The sequence below is a fragment of the Peromyscus californicus genome, unplaced genomic scaffold, assembly GCF_007827085.1.
Source record: "Peromyscus californicus insignis strain IS unplaced genomic scaffold, ASM782708v3 Scaffold_5__1_contigs__length_169319896, whole genome shotgun sequence".
In the NCBI taxonomy this organism is placed as follows: Eukaryota; Metazoa; Chordata; class Mammalia; order Rodentia; family Cricetidae; genus Peromyscus; species Peromyscus californicus.
Window position 1 is genome coordinate 31,495,418 of NW_026294573.1, and position 23,640 is coordinate 31,519,057.

General features: G+C 49.2%; 1 protein-coding gene and 2 non-coding genes across 3 annotated transcripts; all 3 read right to left on the bottom strand.

Moving 5' to 3' along the window:
- Positions 1 to 2,485: 2,485 nt before the first annotated feature.
- On the bottom strand, positions 2,486 to 18,652 carry Pabpc4 (poly(A) binding protein cytoplasmic 4). Its single transcript, XM_052717478.1, is given in 17 exon segments — positions 2,486 to 2,791; positions 3,422 to 3,528; positions 3,793 to 3,923; positions 4,019 to 4,112; positions 6,024 to 6,113; positions 6,115 to 6,158; positions 6,252 to 6,338; positions 6,823 to 6,894; positions 7,007 to 7,094; positions 7,327 to 7,599; positions 9,020 to 9,115; positions 9,984 to 10,121; positions 10,845 to 10,939; positions 11,227 to 11,366; positions 12,482 to 12,597; positions 15,259 to 15,452; positions 18,474 to 18,652. Coding segments are annotated over 16 exon segments (1,920 nt in total). The 5' UTR covers positions 18,640 to 18,652; the 3' UTR covers positions 2,486 to 2,791; positions 3,422 to 3,432.
- Positions 8,691 to 8,822, bottom strand: LOC128098078 (small nucleolar RNA SNORA55). The gene has a single exon (XR_008214110.1). It is a non-coding gene; the product is annotated as a small nucleolar RNA SNORA55 (small nucleolar RNA).
- On the bottom strand, positions 10,335 to 10,466 carry LOC128098077 (small nucleolar RNA SNORA55). Its single transcript, XR_008214109.1, has one exon. It is a non-coding gene; the product is annotated as a small nucleolar RNA SNORA55 (small nucleolar RNA).
- Positions 18,653 to 23,640: the final 4,988 nt, after the last annotated feature.

Sequence of the window (23,640 nt, forward strand, 5' to 3'; positions counted from 1 at the left end):
ACTGTTGTAGGACACATTTCCTCTGAGCGAAACAGGCCCCGTCTTCAACAGATCAGCTGCAAGACTTATCTGGAGGGGACTTGGAAAATCTCACACACAGCCGCCATTTGTATGCAATTCTGCAATTGCATGTGGCCTTGTGGGCTCAGATTCTCAGGAGGTACTAGATACAGATTGGGGAAGGCTGAGGGGAGGGTGTCCATCTCTGTGACTGTGGGGAAGCCATCCATCCTTGGTAAACTCACCATTGCAGCTGTTTGGAGACACCCACCCTCCTGTCAATAATCCCTCACCGAGGCTCTGTAAGGAAGCCTGGGGTGAACTGGTAGAACCCTACTTCCACTTGATAATGGGGACCTCATAAGGAGAGAACAGGCGTTGTTTATACCTCCTCAGGGGAGGATTCTGGCTACATTGTCACACCTCTAAATGTGCATATTGTGCATTATTCTAACAGAAACTGCCCACAAGAACCATGCACAGGGCCCTGGCCGAACCGATGACGGCCAGTCTACCCGTGGACTAGGAAAAGGGAAGACGTCCAGGACCTGCTGTGGACTGAATTCCAGAGGCTGCTACACGGATAAAGCAAAGTGAGAAAAGACTATCTTTCAGAATATTTTAGGTTTTAAGCAAGACTAGAGGATAAATAAGGACATGTTTCTATTTGTATCTGAAAAAAAAAAAAAACAAAAACAGAAAACCCCAAGGATTTGCCAGAATTGGTTGTTATGGTTTGAACTGGAAGTTTTCCCACCCCACATTCAGGTTCTGAAAGTGTGTTCCTCAGCTAAGGGCACTGTTCTGGGAGGTGGGGGAATCTTTGTGGTATGGGGGCTCAGGCACACCTGAGTCACTCAGGTGGGCTTTGAAGGTGATGTCTGCCCTGCTGGCTCAGTGCTCTGACCATCGGCTGCTGCTCCGCCACTTCCTCCCTGGAGGTGCTCCTGTTGGGTATTTTGTTCCAGTGACGGGAAAATAAACCGGTTTTAACATGAGCGATGGGGAGAAGGGGCAGCAGTTCCATGTACAATCCTTAGCATGGCTTTCATCTTGATTTTAAATACGTGTACCCGTGTTCTGACTGCACGTATGTCTGCCTGGTGTCCTGAGGCCAGATGATGGATCTCCAGAACCAGAATTACAGAAGGTGGTGAGGCCCCATGTGGGTGCTGGGACTCAAACCCAGGTCCTCAAGTGCAACAAGTGATCTTAACCATCCAGGCAACTCTCTACCCTGGTTTTCACCAGCAGATGCAGTTTTTTTTTAAGAAAGGCATAGCGGCTCATACCTTTGATCCCAGCATTCAAGGACAGTGAATTCCAGGCCAGGCTGTTCTATGGAGAGTTCAGTTCCATGTCAACCAGGGCTACCCAATGAGACCCTGTCTCAAAATTATTAACAACAAAACAAAAAGCCAAGCATGGCATAGGCCTTGTGACCTCAGTATTCAGACAAGCCGAGACTAGAATCTCAAGTTCGAGGTTACAACAGTGAGACCTTGTGAGGCAAAAACAACAAAAACCACCTCAAAAATGAAACCTGACTTTGCCTTACCCGAGTGATGGCAGGTGTTTGAGTCCACTCCATGTACTTCCTCACAGGCCACACTGTCTGTCTGCAGTGTTCCTGCCAGAACAGGGACTTGGCTGTCATCAGGAGGGAGCACCTGTCTGCAGCGCTCAGAGGACAGCTTAAGCCCCAGCCTGTTTCCTTCAAACAGGACAACAGACACTTGGGAACCCGGCTTCAAATGACGGGGACTCGAGACACACACACCGACCAGCATCAGCTGGAATCCTCAGCCCAGGAGGAAAACCACCCAAGTCACTGTCACAGGACTCTCAATGGCCAGGACAGTGTGGTTCCTCGGAGTTTTGTACTTGTTTTCTAGAAAACAGCAAAGCTGGGCATCATTACCCACACCTTTCATCCTAGCATTCAGAAAGAGGCAGTGAGTTGAGGTCAGCCAGGCCGACACAGGAAAACTAAAACTTTAAAATTAAAAGCTGGGTGGCAGTGGCACACCCCTTTGATCCCAGCACTAAGGAGGCAGAGCCAGGCGGATCTCTGTGAGTTCGAAGCCAGTCTTATCTACAGAGATCTAGGACAGGTACCAAAACCACACAGAGAAACCAGCTCGAAAAACCAAAGAAAAATAAATTAAGTATTGAGGAATAAATGGGGCATAATGTTGTTTCCTCAACTAGTGCAGAGTAAAAAGAACCGTCCTTTATGTACATATATACATAAAAATATATACATAAAACCTGATTATATTCATGTACAGAAAAAAAGACTGAGTCCAGGGATTGATACGTGTCAGGAAAGCTCCATTCCAGCCAACATTTAACTTACTCTATCCTTGCTATAACCCTATTCTCCTAAAAAATAATGAAAAATAAGTGCACTTGCTCCATTCAGAACCTAACGGTACTTCCAGCAAAAGCCCCAAATTATGGAAGAAAGCACACAAGTAACAGCCAGTTTTATATTTTCTTTTCTTTATTGAGAAACTTAAGTCTTGGGTACATCAAAACCAATTTCTGGGAGGGGAAAAAAATCAGAACCCCCCAATAGAAAAAAAAAAAGTTATCACCCGGGCCATAGCAGAACCCAGAGAATATATTCTTATAATTGAAAAATTCTAGGTGCCTCATAATTGACCTTTTGATACAAAATGACCTATTGAATTTGCAACTTGTAGTTCTTGTTGTGGAGGTCCACGACAAACTAGGAAGTCTTCAAACCTTAGCTGAATGCCAGGAGGGGTTATTTGGCTTTTGACTCCTAAAAGAGAAGCACCAACAGAAATAAGCAAGCATGTGAAAGGCCCAGTTTCGCAGTTAGCATCAGCTGCCCCCACATAGCCCTGACCTCAACCCTCTGCCTTTGCCCATCACTCCTTTCCGTGTAAAGGAGCCCACTAGGCCTGGCCACTCTCTTATAAACTCTTGCAGGCCGAGGCCACAGCTCTCTCTCAGAAGTCAGGGGTGCCCCTTCTCCCCTAGACCTGATGCACTCCCAGAGCAGTGAACACACCACACCAACCTCAGGCCAGGCTACAAGTTGTGTACAGACAGCAGGCAGCTCTTACGATGTAATTATGAGCACGAGAACGGTTTCTTTCTGTCACTATTTCAGGCCAGTAAGGTTATTCATTTTTATGAGGTGGGAGGCACTGGGCCTTGATCAGCCATGTGTGATCAGGCGCTCTTGAAGGAGACTACTGTTATGGGTGCATGGCCAAGAACCTTCTGTGTTGCTCACATGAGCACTGGGACTACAGGCAGATGCTAAGTTCTGCCTCTAATGTCAGCTAGCATTCTGGAGGCGGAGTGAATTTAGGGGCATCCTGCGGCATATGGTGAGACCCTATCTGGAAAACCAAACAAACAAAAAAACAACTGTCCAACATACTTTTTCCTTGTCTAAGAGGTAGCAGCAGCAGCAGCAGCAGTGCCCACCTTCTGGGCGGCTTCTTTCTTGGCATGATGAGCCTGCAGGACTGCCACAGCTTCATCCACCTGTCAAAGACCCCAGGTGCCCAGTGACGGAGGAGAGCGCCTGTCTCTCCCCGGCACCCAGACCCAGTGGATGAGTAGGGTCCCTGGCTTCCCCTGGTGCTGGACAGCTGACACTTCGGCAGCAGCCCACATCCCACAAGAGGCACTGAGAGGGTCACAGGGGCAACAGACCTTTGCCAAAACAGACCAGAAGCCAGCATTCTCTCTAAGGCCCCCACCCCCATTCCCTGAAGCTGAGCCCTGAATGCCACAGGGCCTGCTCACCTTGGACCGGAGAGACTCGGGGGACTCCAGCATGTGGAGCAGCTCCGAGTTGTCGATTTCCAGCAGCATCCCTGTGATCTTTCCAGCCAGATTTGAATGCATTGTTTGGATGAGTGGGAACAAACGCTCCCCTGTGGGCAGAACGGTCATCATCACCACCAACCCCAGTGAACACAGATGGCACCAACCAGGCTCCCCGCCCTCTTCTGCAGCCCGGGACACTTACCCAGCATCTGCTTCTGTTCCTGGGGGGGTGCTGCAGCCAGCATCGAGGCAGTCAGCGGCTCCTGCCCCTGGACATGAACTGCAGGCTGTGGTGCCTGTGAATCAGGACAGGCAGCGGGGTTAGCACTTCGGAAGACAAGCAAGCTAAACATCTAAAACATGTCCCCGAGTAGAAAAAGGAGGAATGAATAGAGGTGGCTATCTTGTGCTTAGAGAACTAATCTTGTCCTTGGGGGAACTGAAGGACAGACAGCAAGGGACAGAACAACATGGAGCACAGAAACTACCCTGGAATGGCAAGCTATCAGAAGTCAGTTCTCTGACCAAGCAAACCTACTATGCTGGGTGAGCATTCGCTAGGGCTCCACTTGCCTAATTCAAGCCTTGCAGTAAAAGTCAGGCCACAGGGAACATAATTTTGTGTCTTTCACGTGGTCCTGGATGGTCTTGAATTCTTGATCCCTCACCCCCAACTCCCAAGGGCCGGAATTATAAGCATGTGCCAATTTCACAGGAAAGTATTCACGGATCCTTCTCCTCTAAGTTTCCTCCACGTTAGTTAATCCAGTACAAATAGAGACAGGAGAGAGAATCAAAACATCCCTTAATACACCTCAACTCTCCTTCCCGGAAGTTTTGGTTTTCCATTTAGTCTCTAACCTAGGCTGGCCTTGAACTCATGTATGTAGCTAAGTGCTGACCTTCAATTCCTAATCCTTCCTCTTGCCTCTCCCTACCGCCCCAGCACCAGGATTACAGGCTACGCCAACATCCTGGCTAGTTTTTTTTCCTACAGCACTGGGGCCTGGACCAGATTTTATTTATACACACATACACACACATACACACATACACACACACACACACACACACACACACACACACACACACACACACACACACTTGCAATTCCTCGAGGATTATTAACATACAACAGTAACACTGCTCAGAGTCCTAAGAGGCCTTACAGGTGAAGGACAACTCCCATATTAGCACCAAGTTCCAAGAAATCCATCCCCACTTTAGATGGAGATCGTGGAGAAAGAAGACACAAGAATCCACAAAGCAGCTCACACTCCTGAAGCTGTCTGTGCAAGCAAGGCCCAGGCCCAGCAAACCACTGCCAAGCACGGAAACAAACTGGCTGTACCTTGGCTTACACTCAGTGGAAATAAACAGCTTAGGCAGCAGAAGCTCCCAACACTCTGTGAAGCCTTTTCTTTTGGGTGTTTGTGTGTATAGAGGCCAAGGTCAACCTAGGGTCTTGTTCCTCGGCACCACCCACCCCACTAAGCTTCCTGAGATGGTCTGGAATCTTTTTCTACCCTGCTTTTGCCTCCCCCATACTGACAAAGATGGACCACCCGCCCAGCCTTCTCTGTGTATACACGGCATGTGCCGGGGTGAAAGTAAGAGGTCTAATGCTTGCCACCTTATTTGAAGACATGGTCTTTCTCATAGCCTAGCTCACTACTACGGTATACCGGCTAGCCTACAAGTCCAACAGTTTGTCTGTCTCTAGTCCCACAGCACTGGGGACACCAGAGTGCCCAGCCTTTACATGTGTGCTTGGGATCTGAACTCAGCAAAGTCTGGTCTTGTAAAGCCTTGTAAAGACTGCTAACTGAGCCATGCCCCTAGCCCCTGAAGCTGAGTTTTACTTCTAAGTTAGAGGTTATTAACTGCCTTTATATTCCACGTTAACTTGCAAAACAGCAAGGATCAATTAGGCCACTGGGTGTGAACGTGACGCCAGGGCTCACAGAGCTGAGACAGGCAGAAGAATATCAAGGGACAGGAAGCACCAGCTGCTTCTTGGTATTTCTGGACTGTTACTAATCAGAAGGCTTAAGCCTGTTGCCCTCAGGGCCAGTGCCTGAGAGCAATCACCACACGGGAGAGACAGGGCAGGCGTGTCACACCTGGTGAGGAAGGGATCAAGTCACGGCACCTTTAAACCTGAGCACAGACAGGACCAAGGCGGCCGTGGCTGTGCCGGGCCTCACCTGCAGTGGCTGAATGGCAGGGTGAGGGCTGCGGACACTGGAGGCGTATTTGTACGGAGCCACAGCCCTGGGAGCAGCAGCAACCGCGGCGGGCAGCGGCGCGAGGTGCAAGGCTTGGCACAGCGGCAGGAACACCTTGTGGGAAGAACATGCATAAGTAAAGCCGTCAGCCTGGGCAAAGGCCCGTCAAATCCCAGCTTTCCCCCTTCTGTGTGCAGCCAATACCACCTCCAGACTGGCAGCTGTCAGTCAGCCCTTGCTGGGCGGCACCAGCCCCACCAAAGTCCATAGCCAAGCGGTCCGGGCACTCAGACCCTACAACAGACCAGCAAACGCACATCAGTGTTGGCAGCGGATGTCCAACTGGCCACGTCCCACGGAAGAAGAATTTCCAACACACGTCTCTCACAGAGCCAAAGGACCATTCAAGTCTTTGCACATTTAGAACATGACATACTCTAAACGGCTCCTTCTCCCCCGACCCCTCAACAGCAGGCTGTCTGTACAGTGATCCAAATGGAATACTCTGGTTAACCCTTCACATGCCACCGATGAGCAAAGGATGTTCAAAGTAACCAACACACCCAGGACTCACTTCGTCGCTGCTCCTGAATGAAGAATCTGCCTAAGCACACAGCCTGAGACAGAACCAGAACTTAGGAAAATGAGTCCCAGACTGACAAGCCAGAGCAGAGCTAGTCATCCTGACTCCCTCCTCCCCGGCCACGCTCCTACAGGCCAGTTTGCTCACCGACTCTCTGAGTGGAAGTAGGAAGGCCACGAGAGGCCGGAGCATTACCAGTTGGAGCCAGATGGCGAAGAGCTGGACGAGGCCCAGACTGCCGGATAGCACTTGGCATTCCTTGGAAGCCTGGCGAAGAGAGAGCAAGTCACTGACAAGCCAGAGGTTGGGCCCTGAGGCAGGAACTGGACAGGCGTACCCTGAAGAGGGAAGCCCTGCTTTCTTCCTTCCCGCTACCTACCTTGAGGTCTCCCGCCTTGCTGCCAGCGTGGATTAGGCCTCATCTGTGCTAGCTGGTTAGGTGTGTAATATGGAGGTCTGCCCTGAGCCTGGAAGGGAGAAGAGCACCCAAATCCTGAGAACCTGAACCCACACCAGTCCTGACTCCCTTGCCTTACTACTAAGCCCCAGGCTAATGATTTGGGTGAAAGCCGAAGGATTGGTGAGCGGGCAGTTTTACTCTCTCTGAGGCCATGGATGGAGTGACCACAGGTTAATTCCTTATACTTGAACACCAGCATCCCCAACTCCCCCCACAGCCGTCGGTCTCCTGGCACACACCTGTGGAACCGCTGGCACAAAGTAGCCGCCGGCCGCAGGCTGGAACTGATTTAAGATGGCACTGGCAGGGAGCGCCCTCATGCCGGCCACCCGCTGCATGTACTGGTTGGTCAGGTGGGCCTTCCGCTCTTCCTTCCTCTGGGCCAGGGCAACGTACAGCGGCTTAGAGCCCACAATTCGCCCGTTCATCTCCGTGACTGCTTTGGTGGCCTCTTCCGGAGAGGAGAAGCAGACAAAGCCAAACCCTTTGCTCCTTCCATCTTCTAGCATCACCTACGAAGAGAGCAGCTGACGTTGAGGACAGCACAGCCACCACGAGCCTACCCCTCCCACCCTGGGCTCTGCGGAGAGCCACACTCAGGAGAGGCAGGAAGCTGTGAAACCCTCTCCAAACTCCAGCGTGGTTCTCAGTTTTCCCAGGTCACCGATGGCTGCCACCATAGTCCGGTGGGAGGCAGCCACCCGAGGACAGGGAACCCAGTCTTACATGCCCTCAGCCTGGCTTTCCACAACTGTAAGACAAACATCTCTGAACACAGACAGCATGCAGCGCTGATCCGTGCAGTCTGTCTCAGCCACCACTCCTGTCTTTCCCTTTCCTGAAAGGATGCTCAGCGCTTTCCGAGTCTCGTGTGTCGGCACCATCAGCCCAAAGTCAACAATGTTCTACCCAGGAAACAGTGCCCTGCCATCATCTTGAAAATGGCACCAGGGACACCAGGGTCTAGAGCTTTGCTTGCTGCAGGAGAACTCTCCCACAGGCCAGTCAAGTGAGTGAAACCAAGAGGAAATAAAAAACCAGAGTTTGCCAGGACCAAAGCTGTCACATGTCACCTCCACAACTGCTGTGGCTCATCATTCACACCCTCCAAGGTTCCTTTTACCAGCACCCTGAAAGGGCTATCGCTTAAATACAACATCCCCAGCTGGGTGTGGCAGTGCACACCTTAATCCCAGCACTCAGGAAGACAAAGGCAGGCAGATGTCTGTGAGTTCGAGGCCAGTCTGATCTACGTAGTGAGATCCTATCTCAAAACAAAAAATTAAAACCATCCCAATACAAATGGTAACATCCTTTGTACAATGTCCCTACCCTGGGAGCAACTTACACTAAACTAAGGGCCAGGGCAGGGCCACAGAATCCTACTTAGCCACCCGGCCTCCTTTCTCACTACCAGTGGTAACTGTTGCCCCTCTACCAAGCAGCATCTTGTGTCAGGCCATGCACATTCTAGACACCAGTCTGTCACATTCCCTAAGTGCCAAGGACAGATCCATGGCTACCCAGCCACTCTTTCTTGTCCAAAGTTCACATGGAACCTGTTAACTGTCAAAACGCCCTCGATGCCCAGGAGGAAGGAAGTGAGTGTGGCAGAGCTGTAGAGACAGGCCCCAGGACAAATGGAAATGACCCGTCTGGATATCCTCTGCTCTGCTGTAGCACTGCCTGTCCCCAGACCGGCACCAAGCAGCAGGACCGGGAAAGATTTGAGTGCAGGGGGCTACAGGGAGGACCTGGGGCAGACTCCAGGCTCCAGTGCGAGTAGAGAACACACACCTACTGCTCCAGAGCATGACTCTCGGGAGGAATATGCTGGCACAACATTGTACTCAGGACCACCAACACAACCAACTACCATCAAGAGCCCAACAACTGAATGTTCTGTTTCCAAACCCACTCTCTCACTGTTACCTTAGCGCTGGTGATGGAGCCAAAAGGAGAAAACTCTTTCCTCAGTTTCTCATCGTCAATGGTGTCATCCAAGTTCTTAATGTAGAGATTCACTCCCTGGGGAGGGATCATTGTTAATTACACCTGTACACAAAGCCACTTCCCAAGTGTGGGGCCCACAACATGCTTGGGAACCTGTCAAATTAAAACCCTGTCAAATTAAAAGTAATTTGGTAATGCACGCCTTTAATCCCAGCACTCGGGAGGCAGAGGCAGACAGATCTCTGAGTTCGAGGCCAGCCTGGTTCCAGGCCAGCTAGGACTACACAGAAAACCTGTCTCAAAAAAAATGAAACAAAACAAAATGCCCCCAAAACCCTTGCCTGTAACCCCAGCACTCGGGGGAGGGAGCGGGGAGGTGGGTGGGCTACTTGGTGTTTGAGGCCAGCCTAGGCTACACAGCAAGACCCTAGCTCAAAAAAACACAAAACCAAACAAAACCCAGAACTCAAGTTGGGGCCCAGCATGTATTGAGAGAGAATTTCTGGGAGTTCAAGGTCAGCCTAGGCTACATTGTGACCTCCTGCAGGCCACACTGTCTCAAAAGAAAAAGGACAGCAGCAGCAGGGGATTCTGATACAAGCCCAGGCTGAGCAACTCCTTCCCTAAAACCGCCAGGGCCATCCATCAATGCAGCCACATCACCTTCTCCACAGCTGCTCTGGCCACTCACTCACCCTCCAGGGTTCTTTCAGCTACCTACCACTCCAAAGGGGGCATCAGTTTAAGAACCCACACAGCAAAGAGCAGTAAGTAGACACTTTCAGAACACAGAGGCTGGAATCACTCCCTGTTCAGCAATGACTATCACACCTGGGAGGTCATAACCTTTACACCTGATCTTTGCAGAGAGTTAAGTACAGATGCTAAGTCCCCCAAAGAGAAGTCTAAAACACTGCAGACGGGCACTTTGCAAACACCTCACCTGGTACCGACTAATTCGCTCCTGCTTCAGCTGCTCAAACTTCCGTTTTAGTTCAGCCTGACGTTCTACTTTTTTCTGTGCACGGCCTACAAATATGGTTTTCCCACTCATTTCTTTTCCATTCATTTCTTCCACAGCCTAGAAAGCAAATGGATGTCTTTACTGCAGGTGCAGAGACATTGTCTTCTTCTAGAGCAGAGACCAGGAACACCAAGAGAAGCCAATCTGCTTCATCCCGCCTCTAAAGCCTGCTCCACTAATCTTTGACTGTGGAGTTCAGAGATGTTTGTTCCTAATTCCCAGCCCCAGCTCCAACTTCAAAACGCCCTCCCTGCCCAGGAGGAAGGAAGTGAATGTGGCAGAGCTGTAGAGACAGGCCCCAGGACAAATGGAAATGACCCGTCTGGATATCCTCTGCTCTGCTGTAGCACTGCCTGTCCCCAGACCGGCACCAAGCAGCAGGACTGGGAAAGATTTGAGTGCAGAGGGCAAGAGAGAGAAAGAAGACTCCACACCCAGTATTTGTAGAAACATGGGCAGATGGTGTGAGTCGACTGATGATCTAATCTAGCTCTATAGGCTTTTCAGGCCCCTTCGCAGGTTCAGAGTCCAACACACTCACTCAACTCTGGAGACTTCAGCTTCTCTACCCGAGAATGAGAACAACTACCTGTCCCAATCTTTCTACAGTAGGAGGTGACAGGTATGAGCAAATGCTGGGTGATGTAGCAGATACACTAACTGTGGACCTGCATCGGTGTTGATGTGTGGAGCACAGAGGTGCACATCCACCACTAGGCAGCCCGCTCTAACTCAGCTCTACCATGCACAGGTTCTTCCCGACCCTCCCAGTCTTCTTACCTTATTGGCATCCTCGTGTTTCTCGTAACTCACAAAGCCGAAGCCTTTGGATTTCCCACTGGGATCTCTCATCACCTTGACACTTAAGGTTTTACCTATTACCAAAGGAGAGAACTCTTAGTGACACGGGTCTCTAACACAGCTCATGAAGACTTCTTGCTAGTAACTCAGCTGAAGGAAATAAATCTCTGGCTGAGCCCAGATGGGTTGGAGGAAGAAAGAGGTACCACGCCTGGTCTAAAACTCAACCAAGCATCTAAGGTAACTTACAACGGAAGGAGCTAGGATGACCCTGAGATAAGTGTCCTGTTTCTTAAGTAAACACAGGTTATTTCTTGCCAGTACAAGAGGACAGAGATGTGGGCCACAGACCTCAACTTACCAAACTGGCTGAATAGCTCTTTCAGATTATCATCATCCACTTCTTCCCCAAAGTTTTTGATATAAACATTGGTGAATTCCTTGGCCTTGGCTCCAAGCTCAGCTTCACGCTCTTTGCGAGACTTGAATCTGCCCACAAACCTACAAAGAAATCATGAGGAGTGATTACTCAGAAGGAACAAAACATGATTTCCAGGGGCCCAAAGGAATGCAGATTAAAGGCTGACAGGAGAGGTTAAAACACATGAGGACCCCATCCGCCATGAGAACAAGCTCAGATGCCCCAAGTCCCCAGCAGAAAAAGAAAGGCAGGACTATCCTGCAAGGACCAGTCCCAGGGCTCCTGGTTCAGACCAGGGCCACGCCTACCACATCACACTGCCTTCGTGAAGAAACCTGACGACCATGTTTTTAAAACGTTCATTTCTGTGCATCTATGTAAATGCATAGAAAATGTCTGGAAGGATACAAACCAAACTGTTAACAGTGGTTAGTCTAGCAGCGAACGCTGCCGTCAGAGAGGTAACCTTTGCTTTCCTGTTGCATGATATGGTATCCCTAACAGGAAAACATCTCCACACCCGACACACAGACGGAAACACGGCCTTGTCTATTCCACACCACCAAGGACAGAAATGAGTGTTGCTTATAATAGCAAAAATGTAACAGTAATTTCCCTCTCCCCATAGGGGTCAGCTAAGTAAGTTCTGTCCCCAACCCACAGCAATGACAAGATGTACTGCAGTGTCTGCAAAGGGATGGATTTTTTTTCAAGCATACAGTGAAATGGAGTTGCAGCTCAGAGGAAGGAAGGACTAGATAGACAATTTGGTGCCAAAAACTAGCAAGAGACCCATGGGCAGACCTGAGTGAAAGGAAAGCCAAGGTCACAGCTGGTAACTAGCTCCTGGTCAGCCCAGGGCCTCTCCACTCTGCCGCTGGCCAAGACCCCTGCTCAGATGGGCCCAGAGCTGTCTTCCAGCCAGCCCCAGTTGTGATGCTCAAAACCCACAGATGAAGGCCTTTAAGGGAGAGGCAGCAGGCAGGCCGTGGCTCGGGCAGGGAGCCGACCGTGGCGAGTCAGAAGGGCGGCCATGGCTCGGGCAGGGAGACTCACCAGCCCTGGAGTGGAGAGGTAGGAGCAGGCCACACTTGGGCCGAGAGAACCAGCAGCCGCCTTGTGTGTGCCGGTTAATACCGAGGTGGGGCCATGGCTGGCTCATGCGATGCTTGTCGCTCCAGACTGGGACACTCACACTTTGCGGTCATTGAGGAGCATGCCATTCATCTTCTCGATGGCCTTGTCGGCAGCCTCTTGGGTCTCGAAGTGGACAAAAGCATAACCCTTAGAACCGTTCTCATCACAGACCACCTGCGGAGAGAAAGGCCGACCACCTAAGCATCACTGCCACACGCATCAGCCCGGACCTAATGTGACGTAACTCGGCACAGCACCAAACACCCACTGAGTCCCCCCCTCACAAATGGTTAGCCTGCTTCTATCCCAAGTCATGTTTGTGGAGGCTAGGCCATCCTCAGGTGGGTCTTATGGATACAGGGTCTCTCATCAGCCTGGAACCCACTGGTCAGGTCAGGTCGGCTGACATGCAAGGCCCAGAATTGTTTCAGCCTCCCCAGTACTGGCTTACATTATTACACACGCATGCACCCATGTCTACTTTTTGTTGTTTTGTTTTGTTGTTTTCGGGACAGGGTTTCTCTGTGTAGTTTTGGTGCCTGTCCTGGATCTCACTCTGCAGACCAGGCTGGCCTTGAATTCCTGGCTCTGCCTCCCAAGTGCTGGGATTAAAGGCATGCACCACGGCCATCCAGTTCCCATGTCCATTTATTCATTTATTTTGGTTTTGAGACATCGTTTCTCTGTGTAGCTTTGTAGCCCGTCCTGGAACTCACTCTGTAGACCAGGCTGGCCTCGAACTCACAGAGATCTGCCTGCCTCTGCTTCCCACGAGTGCTGGGGCTAAAGGTGTGCTCTACCACTGCCCGGCCGGCCGGCCGGCCAGTCCATGTCCACTTTTTATGTGGACAAACTCACATCCTTTCTTGTACAGCAAGCATTTACTAAATGAGTTTCCTGCTGAGCCCAGGCTTTTTTTTTCAAATTCACTTTTTTTTTTTTGGTTTTGAGACAGGGTTTCTCTGTATAGCTTTGTGCCTCTCCTGGATCTCGCTCTGTAGACCAGGCTGGCCTCGAACTCACACAGATCCGCCTGCCTCTGCCTCCCGAGTGCTGGGATTAAAGGCGTGCGCCACCACCGCCCGGCCAAATTCACTTTTATTATTACTATTATTTTTTTTTTTAGCTTTGGCTGAGTGTGGTGACATGCTTGTAATACCAGCACTTGGAAGGATAGGCCACAGCTCAGATGAGGTTCAAGGTTACCCATAGCCTAGATTATGAGACCCTGCCTCAAAACAAAAAAATTAAAAAGATGTGTGTGTGTGTTTATACCCCGCAATGGTGTGCAGTTTAATGAGTAAAGATGCTTACCACCAAGCCTACAGCCAACTTCATTCACTGGGATCTACAAAGTGGATCAAACTGACTCTTGCTGATCATCCTCTGACCTCCATGCACATTGTGAGACAATTAGTTCATAAATAAAAAAGTAACTTAGAGAGAAGTCTGGAGAATGTAGCTCAGCAGAGCACCTACATAGTACTGGCCAGGCCCTGGCTTCAGTGATCAGCACAACAAAATAGTAAGAGAAAAAAACAAAAACAAAAAAACCCAAGAGATCTGGGGTACAAACCAGTGTGCTCAGAAAGACAAACTGTTTCCCAAGCCCACAAAAGAATTCAAGTCTCATGTTGAATATGTAAACAGCCACCATGTGAAGGATACTACAGAATACAGTTAACTAATGCCTCGAAGATGGTTAAGTAAGGGATCCTGGAAACAAAGGGCTTCTGTCCTCTCCTCTCCCTTATCCAAAATGAAAACTGTTCAAGCTTCCAAAGTAGGCAACATATGGGGAGGGGGAATGAAGAATACGCACACAAAAGTATCTGCCAGGGGCAGGAGCTCATTGGGCAGAATGCTAGCCCAGAATGCAAGCCCTGGGCTCACCCCCCAGTACCATATCAACTAGGTGTGGTAGCACACACTTGTAATCTTAGCATTTGGGAGCTGGAGACATGAAGATCAGAAGTTCAAAAGCCAAGCTGAGCTATATGGATCCCTGTCTCAAAACAAAAAAAACTTCAGGTTACATGGGGCTGTGGCTGGAAGATTCCATTGGAATAGTGGGACCCAGCTTGGTGAATGGCAAACCTAATGGCAGACCTCAGGTAACAGCTATTCAGGATGCCAAGACTCAGGACCATCACAAGCTCAAGGCCTGACTGGGCAACTTGGTGAGATGTCTCAAATAAAAAGTAAAGAGGGCTAGGGATAAAGTGTGCTTGATCTCAGAGGCTTTATGTGACAATGAGGGAGTTGTGAACAACCCTAATGAGATGCATTGGGGGGTGTGTACACACACACACACACACACACACACCCCCGACAGCATTGGGCTGCTAAGAACTAGGAATGGGATTATGGAGAGTGAGCTAAGAGAAAAGCAATAGGTATATGATATGATCAAGATTATTATGCATATGCATAAAAATTCCATAATGAAACATTACCTGTCATTAAAATGTGCTAATAAAAAATAACCTTTGCTGGGCGGCGGCGGCGGCACACACCTTTAATCCCAGCACTTGGGAGGCAGAGCCCAGCGGATCTCTGTGAGTTCAAGGCCAGCCTGGTCTACAGCATAAGATCCAGAACAGGCACCAAAACCACACAGAGAAACCCTGTCTCAAAAACAAACAACAAAACAATTCAGTGGTAGAACACTTGCTTTACATGCATGAGGCCCTGAGTTCAATCCCCAAGACTAAAGGAAGAGGGCGATGTTCTACTTTCAGCATTTAAAAAATTATCATACCCAATTGTCTCCAATTCTAAGCATTTATCTTGTTTTCAAGATCCAGTAATTAGCTAAAATAATTCAATGTTTACCTTACAGGACAGGATGTTTCCAAAGGCTGAAAAAGTATCATAAAGTGCCTTGTTGTCTATAGATTTGTCCAGGTTCTTGATGAAGACATTCCCTACACCAGACTTTCTCAGAGAGGGATCCCTCTGAGACCACATGATCCGGATTGGTTTTCCCTTAATCACATCAAAGTTCATGGTGTCCAAGGCTCTCTCAGCTGTAGAAGAGGAACACATTTTAATTAAGAATGCTAAACATCAACTAAGATGACTGTGACCATTCCAAAAAAAAAAAAAAAAAAATCACTGGACTGTTAATACTTGATAAAAAAATAAAATAAAAAAAATAAGGCATCAAAACCGCCTTAGGGCACCAAGGTCCTCACCATGGACTAAGTTCATGTACAAAGGACTTTGCTGCCCACCAACCTTGACTCAGGTGAGGAGCCAAGTCATGTTCAGTGTGACTAAGTCAAGTGGCTCGTTAGTAAATAGAAACTTAACTAGAGACTCCACCCAGTTTTCTTTATTTTCTGTTTATTTTTGAGGCAGGGTCTCTCTATACAGACCTGGCTGTCCTGGAACCCACATATAGACCATGGAACTCAGAGAGCCCCCTGCCACCGTTTGAGCTCTGGGATTTAGAGTATGCCACCATGCCATGCCTTTTTTTGTACAAAAAATTCACACACACACACACACACACACACACACACACACACACACACACGTTTAACTAAGTGTTCTCAGCATTACCGGGGCGGGGTAAACTGCCACACCTTTATCTGAAGGCACAGACAGTAGAGAGGCCCTGCTGCCTTGAGGTGCTTAGACCTTTCAAAGGTTTAATCAGAATTCTACAGAATCCTAGGGATTCAGTGGCCCTTTCCTTCTAGTAGGTTGGAGGGCTGCTCAACCAAGCCCACCAGGCACCACAGAGGCACTGCGAAGGACCAAAGGTAAACCTCAGCACAGGAAGGTAACAAGTTCAAGTTCAGCCAGGGTTCCACGAGATTCCCCTCTCCAGTCACAAAACAGTCAAACTGGGCAGCTGGATGCCACGCTTATTCCTGGCAGTGTTGTGTAAATTTCCTCCCAAATTAAAACATTCCACCCTAGCCAGGTGGTGGCGGCAGCGCAGAGGTAGGCAGATCTCTATGAGTTCAAAGCCAGCCCGCTCTACAGAGCAAGAACCAGGACAAGCTCCAAAGCTACACACAGAGAAACCCTATCTCGGGAAAAAGAAAGAAAGAAAGAAAGAAAGAAACCAGCCAAGTGGTCTGGAAAATCTTCAGACAACTGAGGCACCTAGAAAGCACACTCCAACCTGTTGTTGGGCTGCCTGAGGTCTGTACAGTGTGCTCCAGGTTCCCAGCTTTGTGGGCTGTCACATCCATATTCCTGCAAGTAGCCCCAGTAAAACTCATGGCTCATGTTGGACTTCACTGGTATCTACACTGTCTGTCATGGGCTCTTATCTAGGGTGAGCAGATGTGTGTGTTGTCTCCCCAGAAGTTTTGCCACACAACGAAGGCCGGTGTTCAAGGCCAGCCTGGTCTACATTAAGTAGGGAGTTCCAGGCCACACAGAGACCCTGCCTCAAAATCAAACACAAACATAGGCAAGCCCATTATTTCTCACCTCACCCCTCTTACTTCAAAGGAGGACAAGGACCAGCAATGTGGCTAGCAGTAGGGCGCCTGCCCAATACACCCGAGAACCTGGTTTAATCCCTAGCACTGCCAAGGAAAGGGGAAAACTGCTCAACAAATTCAACTACCCAATCAGCCAAGAGGATTTCCTCTCAACCCTTCCCATAGCATGTGGGTTAAATCTACACGGGGTTGAGGGACTGCGGCTGGGCAGAGCAGAAAGTTCAGAAAGCCAGTAGGAACCTGCCCTTAGGTTTGCAAACTCAAACCACTGCATTATGTTAGCAGTAAAGGAGCCCATTCCAACACAATTCCTGATCTATTTCAGACAACACCAGGAGTCAGGAAGCCGACAAATGGGCTGCGCTTATTTATAGCAGAGAGAAGTCGGACAGAGGTATGTGCTGGCAGACACACTGACCAACGGTTCTGCTGCTATCTCCAAGAGACACAACTTCTGTGCAGAAGAAAGCAGGCAAGGCTAAGGGACCCCATTACTCCCCCACCAAAACAAAGCCAAGCCTCCTCCTTACACCCTCCCAGCCAAGCACTAGTGCTAGTCTCATCTAAGGACTGACAGTAGAAACACCCATCGTCATCTAGACCAATTTCCTGGTCTCAGCTACAACCTGGGAGAAGAGAGTTTCTGCCTCGTGGACAGTGAAGAAAATGGAACAGATAGGGACCTGGAGGTCCTTTGCCACAGCATGGCTTGTGTCCCGTCCCCACCCCTCCCCCATCAGTGGTCTCTGCAGTTGTTCCTTTTAATCTGGAGTGACGTGCAGCTCTGATTGGGTTTCTTCTGGGTTTATCTGCGGTATCCACTGCTCCATCTGGGATGGCAGAACACCACACTGGGAGTTACAACTCCATGTAATTCTTTTCCTTCACAAGGGTCCTACCTCCTTCAAAAAGGGTGCCAGGAACACCCGGGCATACCATTCTCCCCAGCCTAGAGCTTCACCCAGCGCTAAGAAAGTCCCCTGAAAAAGTGTGGCAAACGACAGGTGCTGGGGGGTGGGGGGGTGAGGTGAGCTGGTGGAAGCTGCTGGTGACACTAGCAAAGCTCAAGGCTGCTTGCTTCTCATTGCCCTAAGGCGTCCCCAATCAACAAGAATCAAGACTCAGTCCAGGTTAAGGGGCGGGGAGGGCCGGCAGCTTTGTAACCCACACCTTTGGAGGGTGCTGTTTCAACGCGCTGAGGAGCGCCAGTCCACGCCGGGGTCTACAACAGACCCACTTCTGCTCGAGTGGAATGGAACTAGACACACTGGGAAACAGCCCAGTCACTTTATTCAGATCCCAATTTACAATCTCCTCTAGTCCCCACCCCCACTCCACCCCACCCCCACCCAGTAGCCCAAGGTCACCAGGTTAGCAAGCGGTGGAAGCAAGACTGGAAGCCGGGGTCATGACCACATACATGCCCGGCTCTCAACCACTACCTCTTGCCCACCCCCGTTATGGCCTCTCGGGCAACACGCTGTCAGGTTCCTCCCCAGCCCTTGCCAGTGCGGCCTCCGCCCACAGGACCTCCCTAAGGTCCCCCCGGGATCTCCCGAACGTGTAGACCCGGCTTCCACTCACCGTCAGCTGGCTGCTGGAAGTTGACGTAGGCATAACCCAGAGAGCGGCGGGTGATCATATCGCGGCAGACCCGGATGGAGAGCACAGGCCCCGCAGGACTGAACTTTTCATATAGCATGGCTTCGGTGACATCCGAGTGCAGGTCACCCACGTACAGGGAGGCCATGGGGTAGCTGCTGGCCGCAAGCGTTCATCTCCCCACCCCCCACCACCCCGAGCCCCGCCAGGAGGACTTCTTACAGGACCCACTGCAGGACAAAAAGGGGCTCCGAGGAGCCGTGGCCCGCGCCGCAGCGCACAGGTGGCACCAGCGGCGCCGGGAGAGGCTGGAGCAGGCGGGACGCGAGGGGGGGGACGACTTGCACGGAACCGCAAAAGCCCCCAAGACAAAAGGCTTTCAAAAAAAAAAACCAATACGGCCCTCTCTGGAGTTTGGACTCTCCAGCTGTCCTGGGCTGGAGCTTAAAAATAAAATTAAAGTTGGGAATTCCCCTTGCAAAGGGGGGCGGAAAAAAAAAAATTTCTAAGAGGCAGACAGATGCTGCGCTCACGGCGGCCTTGGGGACACGCGTTTCTCGATAAATATAGGCCCCGGGCTCCCGGCGGTTTACAATTACAGCGGCCCGGGAAGGGGGAAACTGAATCTTTGCCGGTGCCGGCGAAGGGCAGCCGGACACGTGGTGCGGCCGGCGGGGCGCGGGGCTGCCACGCGGCGCCGAGGCGTGCGGAGGAGGCTCCGTGCGGGCCGGGCCGGGGGCGGCTCACCACCGGACGGACGGACGCGGACAGACAGGCAGGCCGGAAACGTGCGAAAGTCACTTCCCCGCGGGCTCCCGGCACGACTCGCTGGCTCGTTCTTTTTCTTTTTCTTCTTTTGCTCTTTTTTTTTTCTTTTTCTTTTTTTTTTTTTAAGGTTTTCAGGCTTTTTTGTCTTTTTTTTTTTTTTCTTTTTAAGCTTTTTTTTTCTTTTCTGCTTCAGGCTTGCTGAGCCCAAACGCAGCACAGGCCGCTGCGACCCGGGGCGGAGAGAGGCGGCTGGGGCAGCCACCGCTCCATTTATACCGGCCCGCCCCGGGCGCTGCTGGTCGAAGGGCGCCTCGCGACCTGGGCGCAGTCGTGCCCGCCCACTCGGCCCCGGGGGCCCGAGGCGGGGCGGCCACACCAGAGTGACCTGGAGCGGCGGCGAGGCGCCACGGCGACCCCTGGCGGTCGGAGGACCCCGGCGGCGCGCACCTGCGGAAGATTCTCCGCACTACACGGATGGAGAAGTGTGTTCTCCCCAACACCCACCATCATCAGACGTGGAACCCACCCCCCCCAGCCGTAATGTTAAAAACAGCCCCGAAAATGCCTGCTTCCACACAAAGGGACGCTAAATTACCCTCTACCCTGGTTGAGCTGAGTACATAAGGCATACTGAAGTTTTGAGAGAATATAACCTTGAGGTTGGATGGTGGAGGTCATTAGAAATAGTGGTGGGGGCGGTGGTGGCGCACACCTTTAATCCCAGCACTTGGGAGGCAGAGGCAGGTGGATCTCTGTGAGTTCGAGGCCAGCCTGGTCTACAGAGTGAGATCCAGGACAGGCACCAAAACTACAGGGAGAAAACCCTGTCTCAAAAAACCAACAATTAATTAATGAATGAATTAATAGTGGTGGGGGCGGTAGTGGAGGACACCTTTAATCCCAGCACCCCAGAGGCAGAGGTGTGTGGATCTCTGTGAGTTCGAGGACACCCTGGTCTAGAGTGAGTTCTAGGACAGCCAGTACTGTTTCACAGAGAAACCCTGTCTTTAAAAAAAAAAAAAAACACAAAAAAAAAAAACACAAAAAAGACTTAGCCCTTATCCCTAAGATATATTTATCTGCAAATATTCCAAAATATTTGGGCTCATGATTCTGGTTTAAGGGCAAGGAACTAACTACGTTTAGTGATGTCCTTTTTTTTTTTTTTTCTTTTTTCGGTTTTTCGAGACAGGGTTTCTCTGTGTAGCTTTGCGCCTTTCCTGGAACTCACTTGGTAGTCCAGGCTGGCCCTCGAACTCACAGAGATCCGCCTGGCTCTGCCTCCCGAGTGCTGGGATTAAAGGCATGTGTCACCACCGCCTGGCTAGTGATGTCCTTCTTACTTGCAGGGCATCCCAGGGCAACTTGTGGCAAACCACAGAAAGTGCATCTACCGCATGTGTATATGCATGTGATACAATGTTTTTTGTTTCTATGTAAAAGTTTTTAGTTAAGAGTTTAAGCTTGGGGAGGTGGTGGTGCACACCTTTAGTCCCCAGCACTTGCAAGGCAGAAACAGGCAGATTACTGAGTTCAAGGCCAGTTCTGGTCTACAGAGTTCCAGGACTGCCAAGGCTACCCAGAGAAACCCTGTCTCAAAAAAAAAAAAAAAGTTTAGAGGCCCGGGCCGTTGGTGGCATACGCCATTAATCCCGGCACTGGAGGCAGAGCCAGGTGGATCTCTGTGAGTTCAAGGCCAGCCTGGGCTACCAAGGAAGTTCTAGGAAAGGTGCAAAGCTACACAGAGAAACCTCTGTCTCGAAAAAAAAACCAAAAAAAAAGAGTTTAGGTTTGGGTAATGAATGGTAATCATTGGCGTTTCACCTACGTGAAGGCAGATCATTTGAAAAGTTATGTTATCTCATGGGACTATAATATGCCAGGAACCATTCTTTCTATCCTTATGTCCACCCAAACCAGAAATTACCAAAAAGTAAAACAGGTGTTCCTTTGACACCTTCTGGTTTAAGTAAACAAAAGAGGAAATATGTGTATTTATAGATCAATTCATTCCAATAAGTGGCCAATCAGAACAGATGCCAAATGCCATGGTTACCATGGTATACAAGACAGAGTTCCTCCCTACTTCACGGAGTAGTATCTGGTGACTGTGCTAAATCAAGAAGCATTGCTGGGCCTGGTGGCTCATGCCTTTAATCTCAGCACTCTGGTAGCAGAGGCAAGCCTAGTCTACAGAGCGAGTTCAAGGACAGCCAAGGCTACATAGAGAAACCCTGTCTCAAAAACCCAAAACAACAAACAAACAAAAAAACGTGCTAATGGTGCACGGCTTTAATCCCAGTGCTTGGGAGGCAAAGGCAGGTGGATCTCTAAATCAAGGTCAGCCTGGTCTACAGAGCAAATTCCAGGACAACAAGGGCTACACAGAGAAACCCTGTCTCCCAAAATCAAACTAAATTAAAACAAAACACAAAAGGCATTTCTATAGCATTTGATCTCTCCTCAGAAAGTCATCCCAGACCACCCAGCCATCTAAAGTAGCTTGCCAACATTCATAATCACAATCATGCCATCCCAGCTTCTTTGGTTCAAAACTTCTATGATACCTGAAAATATGCTGTTCAAACAAATGCTGAGCATCCGTGATCCAAAACTTTGAAACCTGAATCTATTCAGGTGTGGTGACACAGGACTCTACCTCACTAAACCCTCAACACTTAGGAGGCTGAGTCAGGAGGGCTGAGAGTATAGAGTGCTGTAGGATCCTGTCTCAAAAACTTACACACAAAAAAATATTACTTAGGCTATATATTGTCGTGTGTGTGTGTGTGTGTGTGTGTGTGTGTGTGTGTGTGTGTGTGTGTGTGTAAAACTGGAAACACTAGTCTGGGGATATAGCTCAGAGTGGCCAGCCTGAGCTATATGAAAAAAGAAAAGAAATATACAGAAAATGTAGGTGAAGCAGGGCTTGGAGGCAGCTACCTTTAATCCGAGCACTCTGCAGGCAGAGGTGGGCGGATCTCTGTGAGTTCAAGGTCAGCAAGTTGTACAAGGCAAATTCCAGGTCAGCCAGGGCTTTTACACGGAGAAACTCTGCCTTGAAAAAAAAAAAGAAAAGAAAAGAAAAAAAATTTAGTCCTTAGTCAGGCGGTGATGGCCCATTCCTTTAATCCCAGCACTTGGGAAGCAGAGGCTGGTGGATCTCTTTGAGTTCCAGGCCAGCCTCATCCCCAGAATGAGTTCCAGGACAGCCAGTCTGTTTCACAGAGAAACTCTGTCTCAAAAGAAACAAAAAACAAAAAGACAAAAAAAAAATTTAGGCCTTATCCCTAAGATATATTTATCTGCAAAATATTCCAAAATCTGAAAAAAAAAAAAAAAAGGATTCAAAACACTTTGGTCTCAAGCATTTTTCCTATTTCATTTAGTGACTGTCTTTTCCCAAAAAACAAGGTTCATGATAACAGGAACTTAATTAAAATGGTATCTAACACAGCACAGACTGAATGTTCAATACATATCTGTTAAATAAACATATGAATTCCAGGCACAGATAAGCAAAAGCCACGTGTTCTTATGCTCATGACTGCCTAGTTGGAATTCCCAACTCTGTAATTGTCACCATCTCTGGCGACATCTCTGGTTTTTTATCTATAAGCACCCTAATAACGTTTATTAACACAAGGGGTTGGAGAGAGAGCTCAGTGGCCGAGAACACTTGCTGCTTCAAAGTCTATTAACCCCTAACAGTAAAGTATAAGTACATCTAAATTTTTTGCATAGACATCAAAAGCACTGTAGAAGATGGGCATAAAAGGACAATCAGACTGCAACCCACAGACCCAGGGAGGCTACCTAGTAGGGGGGACCCTAGGATGACTGTGGCTTATAAGTTTTGGTTTTGCCACTGGACAAGCTTTAGTGAAATCACTGGGCAAGCTTTAGTGAAACACTTCACTGTTAGGATAAGAATTTGTACTGTATCAAGCTGATGAAAGAAAATGCTGACTGTACTTTCAGGAGGGGAGGCTAAAGTCATTTTAGATTATGGATTAGTCTATAGAAAAATGTCTGCCGTAAATCAAACAGTGAAGGGGAAGATGAATAGGAATCTCACTTACACAACTCACGTAAAACATAGCCCTCTGAACAGATGAAGATAGGTCTCTTCTGTATCCCAGAATCTAATCAATATTTATATGTATAAGTCAGCTATCATTTGGCTTAAAAGGGCTTATTAGGAAATGTTATCATTTTTACCATATTCTACAGAGAAAATATTTTCCAGTTTCAAATAACTCTGGACTTTGGAATTATAACCTGTTTTTATGTTAAAAAAATTTTAAGTAGAAAATGCTGAAGGACCACTGAACTCAATGTTGTATTTACATATCTATATCTGTATAAAATAATGACTATA